This window comes from Physella acuta, unplaced genomic scaffold, assembly GCF_028476545.2.
Source record: "Physella acuta isolate Inbredline_101_S28 unplaced genomic scaffold, ASM2847654v3 ptg000433l, whole genome shotgun sequence".
In the NCBI taxonomy this organism is placed as follows: Eukaryota; Metazoa; Mollusca; class Gastropoda; family Physidae; genus Physella; species Physella acuta.
This window is the reverse complement of record NW_026731952.1, coordinates 229317-242959: the sequence shown is the minus strand read 5'-3', so window position 1 is coordinate 242959 and position 13643 is coordinate 229317. Positions and strand designations below refer to the sequence as shown.

The 13643-nt window shown below is 41.0% G+C and overlaps 1 protein-coding gene across 1 annotated transcript in view; it reads left to right on the top strand.

Annotated features, from left to right (window-relative positions):
- Positions 1 to 13643, top strand: part of LOC131942920 (E3 ubiquitin-protein ligase SMURF2) — a 64377-nt gene that overhangs the window by 13871 nt on the left and 36863 nt on the right. Inside the window, exons 2-4 of the mRNA XM_059302890.1 lie at positions 711 to 749; positions 1042 to 1150; positions 5440 to 5573. Of these exons, the coding sequence (XP_059158873.1) occupies positions 711 to 749; positions 1042 to 1150; positions 5440 to 5573 (282 nt within the window). The remainder of the gene's footprint in view (positions 1 to 710; positions 750 to 1041; positions 1151 to 5439; positions 5574 to 13643) is intronic.

The window sequence follows — 13643 nt, the reverse complement described above, 5'->3', positions numbered from 1 at the left end:
ACAGTTTTCACCGTTTTACTCCTCAGTCCTTCATCACATCAGGGATATAGAAGACTTATTTTAATCGGGCAAAAATTATAAACTCAGATATATAAAATTTTTGGCGTTTTATGCGTAATGGAGTTGGAAAAACTGGATTATCCAATTCTGTCCGTGTGTGTGTCCGTGTGTAAACACGATAACTTGAGTACCGTTACAGCTAGGTTGATGAAATTTCATATATAAGTATTTTATCAAAATCGTAGATCCGTATCAACTTTTGAGCGATTTCCGATAACCGGAAGTGGTACTTTTTCTACTTTGAATTTTTCAAAAGCCTATAACTTGAGTTCTATTTCAGATAGATAAATGACATTTGATATGTAAGTAGAAGATCTAATTCTCTACCTTCTGTCAAATTTTGAGAAATTTCCGTTTATCGGAAGTACTTATTTACGCTACTTCCGATTTCTCAAAAACGCATGTAAATTTATAAAGTACTAATAATATTGCGCACTATTATGCACATCTTTATTTAGCGTTCACTTGGTGTGCATTTCTTTTTTCTACGAGATTATATTCTATTTTTAAAAATTTGAGTATTTAAAATGGATTAAAAATCATGTCTAGAAGTCTATATCCCGAGTTGCCATCCCCCGTAGTGTTATATTAGAATATTCGAGAAAGTTTAGGGGAGATCACTCCCGGTTTATTCTTTCTTTTTTTCCCAGTGCTCTGCGCAAAGAACATCGCCAAGAAAGATTTCTTCAGTAAGTTTTTTTTTTCTCTACACATTTATTACATCATTTGTTTACAATAATACGTTCAGGATGAGTACTTGAGGAAATTTTTTTCCACGTGAAAACTCATCATGTAATCATTGACTACTGGTTGAGATGCCATGGTCTCGTGGCTATGGTCTACTGTTTGATACCAGTAGTCACGTGATTATGGCCTACTGTTTGAGACCCCCTGGTCACGTGATTATGGCCTACCGTTTTAGACCCCCCTGGTCACGTGATGCCCTCATGTTTTGCTAATCCCCAGTGATCTCCTCCACAGGACTCCCTGACCCGTTTGCGAAGATAACTGTCGATGGTTCTGGCCAGTGCCACTCTACGGACGTTTGTAAGAACACGCTTGACCCCAAGTGGAACCAGCATTATGACTTGTAAGTAGTGGACACAGGGGGCTAATGGACAGAAGGGGAGGGGGTGCTAGTGGACACAGGGAGGTAGTGGACAGAGGTGGCTAGTGGACACAGGGGGACTGGTGGAAAGGAGTCTACTGGGCATACAAGGGGTGAACGGAAAAAAGTCACAGGAAAAAAATGTCAATAGTTTTTGCTAGGAAAAAAAGTCACAGGAAAAATTTTATCAGAAAAGTCACAGAAGTTAAGTCACAGGAAAAAGTCACAAATAATTTTTTTATGAAATATTTTGATTTAGTTCGCTAGTGCGTAGAGGGAACATACATGGGCCAGTACCAAATTAGTGGCTGCCCAACCTTTGAAGACAGTATTGAACCAAACAAGTCACGTGATAATGACCAGAGAAAACCTACGTGCCGGTACATGTGAACCAAGCAGATAGCTCATGCCTGCTGTGGTGAATGTTTCAAGTTCAGAGTCAACCCACTTGACGATCGCATTCTTTGACCCCCTCTAGACACACTGTCTAGTTGTCCTCGACCCTAGTTCTAGACACACTTGAGTTCTCTGTGTCTGACCCTAGTTCTAGACACACTTGAGTTCTCTGTGTCTGACTTTAGTTCTAGACACACTTGAGTTCTCTGTGTCTGACTTTAGCTCAAGACACACTTGAGTTCTCTGTGTCTGACTTTAGCTCAAGACACACTTGAGTTCTCTGTGTCTGACTTTAGTTCAAGACACACTTGAGTTCTCTGTGTCTGACTTTAGTTCTAGACACACTTGAGTTCTCTGTGTCTGACTTTAGCTCAAGACACACTTGAGTTCTCTGTGTCTGACTTTAGTTCAAGACACACTTGAGTTCTCTGTGTCTGACTTAAGTTCAAGACACACTTGAGTTCTCTGTGTCTGACTTTAGCTCAAGACACACTTGAGTTCTCTGTGTCTGACTTTAGTTCAAGACACACTTGAGTTCTCTGTGTCTGACTTAAGTTCAAGACACACTTGAGTTCTCTGTGTCTGACTTTAGCTCAAGACACACTTGAGTTCTCTGTGTCTGACTTTAGCTCAAGACACACTTGAGTTCTCTGTGTCTGACTTTAGCTCAAGACACACTTGAGTTCTCTGTGTCTGACTTTAGCTCAAGACACACTTGAGTTCTCTGTGTCTGACTTTAGCTCAAGACACACTTGAGTTCTCTGTGTCTGACTTTAGTTCAAGACACACTTGAGTTCTCTGTGTCTGACTTAAGTTCAAGACACACTTGAGTTCTCTGTGTCTGACTTTAGCTCAAGACACACTTGAGTTCTCTGTGTCTGACGTTAGCTCAAGACACACTTGAGTTCTCTGTGTCTGACTTTAGCTCTAGACACACTTGAGTTCTCTGTGTCTGACTTTAGTTCTAGACACACTTGAGTTCTCTGTGTCTGACTTTAGCTCAAGACACACTTGAGTTCTCTGTGTCTGACTTTAGTTCAAGACACACTTGAGTTCTCTGTGTCTGACTTAAGTTCAAGACACACTTGAGTTCTCTGTGTCTGACTTTAGCTCAAGACACACTTGAGTTCTCTGTGTCTGACTTTAGTTCAAGACACACTTGAGTTCTCTGTGTCTGACTTAAGTTCAAGACACACTTGAGTTCTCTGTGTCTGACTTTAGCTCAAGACACACTTGAGTTCTCTGTGTCTGACTTTAGCTCAAGACACACTTGAGTTCTCTGTGTCTGACTTTAGCTCAAGACACACTTGAGTTCTCTGTGTCTGACTTTAGCTCAAGACACACTTGAGTTCTCTGTGTCTGACTTTAGCTCAAGACACACTTGAGTTCTCTGTGTCTGACTTTAGCTCAAGACACACTTGAGTTCTCTGTGTCTGACTTTAGCTCAAGACACACTTGAGTTCTCTGTGTCTGACTTTAGCTCAAGACACACTTGAGTTCTCTGTGTCTGACTTTAGCTCAAGACACACTTGAGTTCTCTGTGTCTGACTTTAGCTCAAGACACACTTGAGTTCTCTGTGTCTGACTTTAGCTCAAGACACACTTGAGTTCTCTGTGTCTGACTTTAGCTCAAGACACACTTGAGTTCTCTGTGTCTGACTTTAGCTCAAGACACACTTGAGTTCTCTGTGTCTGACTTTAGCTCAAGACACACTTGAGTTGAGTTTGAGCTCAGGGTTTCGTGCGCCAGACAGATAAAACACACATACCACACAGAACATTGGCAGATCATAACACAGAGTAGGGACAGAAAATAGCACTTTAAGCACACAGAACACGGCACACAAAATATCACATAAAAAATAATATTACTTTAAGCACACATAACATGGACAGAACATATACACAGAACATGACATACACAGAACACAACATGCTTGAAACAGCACATATAGAACATCAGAACATATCATGTGTGGCAGACCACAGCACACACACCACAGCACACACGCCACACCAACCTATCGATTTTTGTCTTCCTAATCTTACCTACATTATTGATATAGTCTGGCACGTAAAACCAGACCACCTACATTTCAGTCACTTGAAAACTTCACGTTGATATCACATTCCATGATAACATTAGGCGGGAGGTGGTACCGAAATAAAATTAAAAGACCTAATGTGACATCTACATTGGCATGTACATCCCACACCTAATTTTGTATGTTAGTTGATGTTACAACTTCTCAAAAGCTTATATGGTTTTATTTACTTGACCAAAACACTGACCACTCCCCTGCCATCGTCTACATACATTATTTAAATTCTGTACATGAACCTACAAGTTAAGACAATCGTCTTCTGCTGGTCATGAAGTGGTCGTTGACCCCGGGGTCAGGGGTCAGGCACGGCTCTGCCTGACTAGCGGTGTGGGACTTGTTTGAACACAACCACACACTTGAACCGGTTCATCGACCGCCCCCCCCCCCTCCCACATCCCAGCCGTCCATACACATTCCCAGGGCAATTGAAACTGAAGCAGTCGTTGGATCTCTACTGCCAGACGGCTAAAGTTGTCCAAGTGTCGACGTAATGATGACAAACCGGGTTTTGTCTTTCTAACCCCCCCCCCCCCCGGGGGTCACAACTGACAGATGACACTCGAATGTCAAGGTTAGACCCAACACGTCTGACTGGAGGCGCCGTTTAATGTCAGCACAATAGTAACAGGGGGGGGGAGATAGTGGAACTACTAGTTGTGGTGGGGGGGGGGGGGCAGATAGTGGAACTACTAGTTGTGGTGGGGGGGATGCAGATAGTGGAACTACTAGTTGTGGTGGGGGGGATGCGGATAGTGGAACTACTGGTTGTGGGGGGGGGGGGATGCAGATAGTGGAACTACTGGTTGTGGTTGGGGGGGGGGGGGTGCAGATAGTGGAGCTACTGGTTGTGATGGGGGGGGGGGGTGCAGATAGTGGGACTAATGATTGTGATGGGGGGGGGGGTGGGGGGAGGGGGTGCAGATAGTGGAACTACTGGTTGTGATTGGGAAGGGGGGGGGTCGTGCGTACTTGAGGGAGACAATCAGTGACGTACTTCCGCTTGTCATTCTACTCACTCGTTGTTTTGACCTTTCAACTGCCGGACTGACGCCAGACCCACTTCGCTCCGTCTACTTTTGTTTTTACTTTATGTAATCTTAGTGACTGTCAACATGGTTCATTTAGGGTTCACATTTAGGGTTCACATTTGGGGTTCAAACGTTTTCCCTTAATGTAATCTTAGTGACTGTCAATATGGTTCATGTAGGGTTCATGTTTGGGGTTCACACGTTTTCTCTTTTTGTAATCTTAGTGACTGTCAACATGGTTCATTTAGGGTTCACATTTGGGGTTCACAATCAGGGTTTCACACTTCGGGTTGATAATGAGGGTTCACACATCAAATTCAGAAATATTTCACTCCGCAACATCTCATATTTGACCCACACTGTAAATAACGCAGTTAGCGGGAGGTAATTGTTTATTAAAGCGTCTGAAGTCACCATAGTAACGACCCCTTCATTAGATATTACACCACAATTTTTCCCCGGCAGAAGCGAATGGGTTGTTTACAGGTCTGTTTGAATAATTAATGAGACAACTCTGTAGTGCTCAAACCAGATGGGAGTTGTGTCCTCCTCCTGTAACCAGTTATGTCCCCTTGTTGTAACCATTAATGTCCTATTGTTGTAACCAGCTATGTCCCCTTGTTGTAACCAGTTATGTCCTCTTGCTCTAACCAGTTATATATCCATGCCCTAACCACCTGTAACCTCATGCTCTAACCAGTTGTGTCCCCATGCCCTAACCACCTGTACCCTCCCCCCTCAGGTACGTGGGCCACAAAGACTCCATCACCATCAGCGTATGGAACCACAAGAAAGTCCACAAGAAACAGGGCGCAGGTTTTCTTGGCTGTGTGCGCATCATGTCCAACGCTATTCATCAGCTTAAAGACACGGGATGTAAGTCTAAACTTTTGCTGTCATTATGTGCATTATTACCTGGTCAAATACAGAGTTAACTGGTCAAGTACAGACTTACCTGGCCAGGTGCACCTTTACCGTGGCAAGTGCACTTTAACCTGTCAAGTCTACCTTTACCTGGTCAAGTGCACTTTTACCTTGTCATGTCCAGAAATACCTGGTCAAGTTTATCTTAGGTCCATTTTCACCTGGAGGTTTAGTTTTTTTTTTACTGTAACATCCTTTATGGTTAGGTAATTTTATGTGGGACTTCAATCATTAACAAAAAAAATCCAGTTTTCATTTTTTATCAATTATCCAGTTATGTAGGCCTATATGTTTATTTGAAAAGGTTATTTAAAGTAAAATTATGGAGTTAGTGATCGAGAAAGACAGAGAGTGATGGTGGATTGAAAGAATGAGATACTTCGTTAGAATACATGAAGCGAGATACTTCACTATACAAGATGTAGTGAAAAACATTACAGTTTATAAAGACCGCATTATGATAGAAAGATTGGAAGACTACGGTGTAGTAGAGAACAAAGAGGACTGGTATGACTGAGTGTGAGACTACAGTACTGTAGTTGATGGTGAAATAGTTCATGGTGAGATTTGGTATGACTGAGTGTGAGACTACACTGCGATAGTTGATGGTGAAATAGTTGATGGTGAGATTGAGATGATGCTGGATGGAGTTCATCAAAATTCTGCTCTCCAACCAACAGACACCATCAGTTAAGGAAGGGGCGATTACTCCTCGATAAAATTCCCTCTCGGCGCAGACCAGTATCGCCGCTATCATGGCTATGCAAGCGGCGTTATCTCTCCTTCACAGCACACCCAATACACTCGAGATTTTTTGTTTTACTCCCATGTGCTGGGTGAACACGCACCCGTAAACCCGCACACGCCCTCCTGCTAGTAAACAATTCTAAAAATAAATTCTTTTAAAAACAAATTACAGGGAATAGATGATTACCCCCTCGTACTTATTTTTTTCCTCTCTCCCCGCCCATTCCCTCCCCCGATGTGAACTATGAAAATGAGTTTTTGTGTCCATTCCCTCCCTCACGTTGACATTAGGCGGGCAGTTATCATTTGTTGAGCGCGGTGTCGAGTCAACAAATTTGTTCATGAATCGTGAGCGCGCTGGTTTATCCCATGTACTCACCACATCCGCTCCAGACAGCTCGTCTGCCGACGGTCGTGCTCTCGTCTGGGTTCTTCCCTCTCCCGCACTACCCATAATTTCCCCCCCTCCCATCGGGTTGACATGTTGTCAACGGTCATTTCCGGAATAATAAATGGGATTCCCAGCGGAAATATTCCCAAGCCGCAGCCTCTCATATACTGGTCGTTAAGAAGTTCCGAGATGGTAAATAAACAGTTCCGTCGTGTGTTGTCAGCGGAAAGGATAGCCGCGTATCTGGCTGTCAGTTACAGTAGAGTTTAGCTGTTTACTTTCCCCGACCAGTGCGATTCCCAGCCCTCCTTACTGTAAGGTCTCCATCATGATGTTGGGCTAAAGGATATGCTGCTGCTGTAACGAACACACAACTTTCCGGGTTTCAGCCACATGCCCTACCGCTCAACCATACAATTTTTATGAAATCATATTTTAATAGCCCAATATCTCGATTAGCTTGATGTCGTAAACAATAACTACACGTTTTGCTGATAAATTTTGAGAAATAAACTTCTTATTCTGGTCGAATCTGAACAATAATTTGTTCCATTATGCGAACCATTCTTTTACTTTCACGTTATTTTTTGTAAAGCTAAACGCCCTTCGTGGGCGGGGCGTAGGCGCCCCTCCCCCCTCCCATTTGCTAACGGAGAACGCCGCGTCAGGGTGGGACCCACTAGATTACAATACACCCTTTATAAATTCGCTGTTGGCAATCTGAAACGTTACGTCACAATATGCCCCAGGTATATCAGGACCCCCCCCCCCCCCCCCTCATCCCTTGCCACACCTGAACAATAAGATAGTATGAGAAGAATGAGACCACTTAAAGAACAGTGCTGTGCCAAGAATCCACTCACCCTTTGGATAGATATCAGGAATCGTTTGATCGTTATGTACCCCCGCCCAGTGCGGAGTATTCGTCCGCCCAGCGTTCTGTTTTGTATAAGTCCGCCCAGCTCTGTGTTGTTAGATAAAAAAAAAATTAGCTTGATGCTGACAAAAAATTATATTAACCCTGTTATTTATACCAGCTTGATGCTGAAAAAAATTATATTAACCCTCTAATTTATCCACCTTGATTGAGAAAAAAAATGTGAGCGTGTAAAATATATGGGTGTTGTGGTACCTGTAGGTTAATGGCGGCTGTCTGTCGGTAATTAGACGCGAGTTACATCACGGGGAGAGTATGAATGGAGGGCAACCGTTGTAGTACTCTCGCGTGAGGCTGGGGCTGGTACCTGCTCGTGAGTCCTACAGGTAGGCTAGGAGTTGATCATCGGCCTGGACCCTCGCCAAGCCTCGTGCGGTGCACTGTGTTTACGTTCGATGTGCTCCTGCTATCTCATACAATTACAACCACAGCCGTCTGAGGGGTGGGGGTAGGGGCTGGGGGTGAGGGGAGATTACTTAATGTTTTATCTCAGACTTGGAAGGTGAATAGGATGGCCCAAGTTCAAATACTTTGGCAGAAGTGAGGCAAGAAGAATGTTGGGGGGGGGGGGGGGAAATAAGAAGGGAGATAATTACTAGCAGGTATTTGCTACGGGTAATGGCAGGAGTTAGTCGTACATTAATTGTATTAAGCTTATCATTTATCTTCGGCATGTTACATATATATGTGTATATATATATATATATTATATATATATATATATATATATATATATATATATATATATATATATATATATATATATATATATATATATATATATATATATATATATAATAGAGAATGTTGTTTTAATTATACGTTTCCTACTGGTAATTATTTCCGAACGGGTAACACATTAATTAAAATGTAATTAAAATTACTTGAAACGAAGTTTATTGGATTATTTCGTCATTAAGGATTAGCTCATTGAATAAAACCGTTCAATTAAACAGCGTAAGTAGTATATTAGGTCACTTTTGGGTAGTATGGGTGAGGGGGATGCGGATGCGGATGCGGAACAAAGGCTATATAGGAAAATACTCGGATGCGGAGGTACAATGACATATAGCAAAATACTCACCCACCTGGGTTGAGTGGGTGAGCCGGAGGTACAACGAGATATAGTAAAATACTCCCTGGGTGATGCGGAGGTACACCGACATATAGTAAAATACTCACCCACCTGGGTGAGGGTGGGTGAGTCGGAGGTACAATGAGATATAGTAAAATACTCACCCACCTGGGTGAAGGTGGGTGAGGGTGGGTGAACCGGAGGTACAACGAGATATAGTAAAATACTCACCCACCCTAGGGTGGGGGATGCGGATGCGGAGTAGGTCAGTAGGTCACCACCGGTGACCTTGTGACGTCATCATTGACCTAGTTACGTAATTTTAATGCGTTTTTTAATTAGTTTGAATTTAATTTTTAAATTTTAATTAGTTTTTTAATTAGTTACGTAATTTAATTACTTTGTTTGTATTTTGTTTTTTAAATTTTAATTAATTTTAGTTTGATTTAATTAGTTTGAATTTAATTTTTAAATTTTAATTAGTTTTTTAATTAGTTACATAATTTAATTATTTGTTTGATTTTTATTTGTTTAATTTGTTTGTTTACTTGTTGTTTAATTTAAATACTTTGTTTATATTGTGTAATTTTTTTTTTTTTTTTTTTTTTTTTTTTTTTTTTTTTTTTATTGACGAGTTACGTAATTGGATTATTTGTTTGATTTTAATTAATTTGATTTTAATTACTTTGTTTATATTGTGTAATTTTTATTAACGAGTTACGTAATTTGATTTTTATTTTTATTTTTTAATTTTTAAATTTTTTATTTAATTTTATAATTAGTTAAATTATTATTATTATTAACGAGTTACGTAATTTGATTTTAATTTTTTTGAATTTTTAAATTTTAAATTTTATTTCTTTGATTTTAATTACTTTGTTTAATTTATTTATTTGATATATTACTTTTCTTTGTTGTTTAATTTGTTGGTTTGTTTATTTGGTTGTATGTATGTTTTAAATTCTCCCCTACAACGACCGTGTACAAAAAAACAGGTTAAATTCTCCAACACAATGAACGTTACAAAAATAGAACATCCATTTAACCACACCTGTTACTTATCGATCCGCAATCCTTTGTTGACACGCGCTGCGCGTTTTTAATGGGTATTATATCGATCGCAGCCGCTGGGCCATCACAGCATGATGTCCCGCCTAATTAAAGTTGGTCACGCATCATGCGTTTATGCGTTGTTCGCCGACCCGATCACAGCAGGGGTTCCGCGTTTAATCGAAAGAGCTAAGTGGTTAACCACAAAGCCAGCGTTAAGTGTGGGAACACCTGTTACCACGTTAATCGGTTTTTTCCCCCCGGTTGGATCCCGTGCTTTTCACTAACAGTTATACGGACAGTATCATAGGTTTTTGGTTTTCACCGAGGCAATGTTTTGTTGTTGGTTGGTGTAGAGTTTATACGAGGGTCGGTGAAGTTTTCACCGAGGTTGGTTTTGAACTCGGACCATACATGTTTAAGAATTACTAGGTGTAGAGTTTATACGAGGGTCGGTGAAGTTTTCACCGAGGTTGGTTTTGAACTCGAACCATACATGTTTAAGAATTGCTAGGTGTAGAGTTTATACTAGGGTGGTATGGTTTTGGTTTCACCATGGCTTGGTTCAAAGTTGTTACATGCATGCTTTGGAGTTGGTAGGTTTCAAACTAGGGTCGGTGAAGTTTTCACCGAGGCAGGTTACAAAGTTGATACAGACATGTTTTAGGAATTGGGGTGGGCCGTGTTCATACTAGGCTCGGTGAAGTTTTCACCGAGTGATGTTGGTACACGATGTTTTGGAAGGGGTTGGTGTAGAGTCTATACTAGGGTCGGTGAAGTTTTCACCGAGGCAGGGTTCGAAGCTAGACCATGTATGTTTAGGAATTGTTAGGGGTAGAGTTTACACTAGAGTCGAGGGAGTTTTGTTAACACCGAGGCATGTTGGTACATACATGTTCTTGGAATTGTTGTGGGTAGAATGTATACTAGGGTCGGTGAAGTTTTCACCTAGGTAGGTTTCAAAGTTGTTACATGCATGTTTAGGAATTGTTGGCAGTCGAGTTCATACTAAGGTCGGTGAAGTTTTCACCGACGCATGTTTCAAACTCTGTCCATTCATGTCTTGGAGTTGTTGCGGATAGAATTTATACTAGGGTCGGTGAAGTTTTCCCGATGTAATATTGTTTTTGTCTTTACCAGTTCGTTTTGTGATGGTTTGTGTGTGTGTGTGTGTGTGTGTATGTGAGAGCTTTTTGGTTTGAGTGAAAAAAGTTTGGTTTGCGGTGTATAACTGACACCGATGTTTTGACTGCGTAGGATTTCAAAGTTGGATGGGAAAGTTGTCACACCTTTTAATCAGCTATTACAATTAATCACAAAAGAGCATTTAAATGTATATAAAAATTTTATTTACTTAAAACAACTCCTGATTGTGTGTGTGTGTGTGTGTGTGTGTGTGAATGTGCAGCCCGTACAAAAGGACAGTCTGGATAATAGCGTCGATGTTCTTCTTCTACCACATCACCCGTTTCCCAACCCCTCAACGTATTCAAACAGAAAATACACTTGACAAGGTCACCAGGTCCAATGAAGATAAAACCATTTTTAGCCAAACTGATAGGGTCGACCGGGTAGACGTCGGACCAACACCCCGAAAATGTTTGCAACCTTTCCTCCTCATCATGGAACCTGATGTCACTGTCCCTGTCAGAAGCTGGGTTGGGTGGTGGTGGTGTCTCATCAAGGGGCTCAATAAAGGTTCCACCTATAGGTCGCTGTACAAACACTCTCTCATAACCTAGATTCATCTCCCCTTGATTAGTCTCATGAAAGGTACTGATCATCTGTACAGGATACAATCTCACTTCCTCGGGTCCAATATCAAGACCAGTTTCCGTTTGCTCCGACATTCCCGTGCTCTCAGTGGAATCCCATCCACAGCACTGAAGACAAAAACATTCACCGGACATGGTATAGGGTTCTTATACGGCGGTGTTTATAGTATTCCCTGAATACCACGCCTGGGTGGGCTATCGATCAATACCGTAAAGAGCGGTTTCCAACTCGGATCCAGTATTTTAAATGGTTGATTTTGATTTCAGTCATGCCTCTTATACAGGATACCGAGTTACATAACTTTCAGGGACAAGTAACAAAACAATAACTCACATCAAAAATTTAAAAAAGACCGTTTATATCATAAGTTTTTATTGAATAAAAACAACCCCATCAGCATACCGTCATGGTTCTGTCTTATTTACATATTTACATTAAAGTCTCGTTAAAGTCATGGTTGGTAAACTAAAGGTTCTTATATGTCTAGGGGAGATGTTGTGACATTGTCTGCGTCTACTTGTCTTTTAATGTAAAAGTAAGAAAGTGAGTTTCTGTGTTGGGTGTAAGTGTATATCCCCGTGTTGTATGCTCTGAACCCTGTGTTTGTCCCACCACTTGGTTCCTTTGTTGTGAGGACCTGCATGAAAGATTCTTTGCCTAGTGTGTTGTGATTTTTAGATAATCCTTTGGTTGATGTTTTATTATACTCGCCAAAACAGTGGTACGTTTTACTACATAAAGATACCATCCCATCCCCTTCATATTCTAGCTTAAACAACCCCGGTGTTCTTTTTTCATAAATTTTCCTAGCCCTACACCCCAGACAATGACTATCTACCGTGCCTTTGTCGCTTATAAATTGTGGTCTATGTGAGTCGCATACTTCTGAGGGGAACCATTTGTCGTAAATGTCAAAAAACTCGTGTTCTAGTCCCGGTCTAACGGTTTTTAACAAGTCATCGGTACTTAAGGCTACGTATAAACTGTCCGTGTCCATCTCACATAGCTGAAAGTCGGTTCTATCTATATATTTGTCTATAAAGTCATAATAAAATTCTAACATTCTAAGTTTTGCGTACTGATAAACGAAAAAGCCTATCTGAAGAGGGAGATCCCAAACTATCTTCTTTTTTAACGTTTCTACTTCGTAAACAGCGTCGGTAAGTTTTGTCATTTTTTTAAATCGTGGATTATTAATACAATCCCCTATATCCCTATCACTACAGTAGGTCATGTCCGCATGTCGTGTTTTATCCGTCAAAGTTTTACCGTATGCCGCGTTTCCTAACAATTTCATTGTTTCACTAGTTATCGCGTATTTGTCGTCTATGTCCCCCTTTCTTCGCGCGTCTGAAACTGTATCCCCAAATGTCTTAAAACATGCAACTGGATTATATTCAACGACTTGATAAATTTTACTGACTACCAACCCATGATTTAAATACCACTTTAAAAGGGGGGTCGCTAATAAAATTTTCTCCCCTGTAAAGCTACCAATTAAAGTCCGTCTACCGCTAGTTAATAAGTTGTTATCGATCGCGTATTGTCTCATAAACGGTCCGATGTCGTCGCGCGTAACGTCCGTATTTTTAAAAATTGGTGTCATCTCACTAAAATGTTCTCTTAAACTATCCGGTACTTTAATGTCGCATTCTATCAGTCCAAAACACGAGTCGTCTAAAACAGAATCGATGATCTGTTTTTCAGTCAGGGGCCATTTCTTACCATAGGTCGGTGTCGGTGTCTTTTGCGATTTGTCAATAGAGTTTAAATAGTCTTTAATAGTTGGGTTCATTTTTTTCTGGTTCCCCCACTCACATTCCCACATTTCTACGACTTTAACGTCAACAGTCTCGGTAAGGTACTTCGTAATTTCGTTTGTCTTTTTAAATAACTCAGTCAAGGGTCTGTTACTAATGGGGTTTACTGTTCTGTCTTTAGTTAAAGGGCAGTCAGGGTGTCCATGAAAGAGGCAGCCATGGAACTGATAAACGGTTCGACTGTTCGCGTCCCACCCGTCTACTCTTATATGGCGAGATCCTAAGC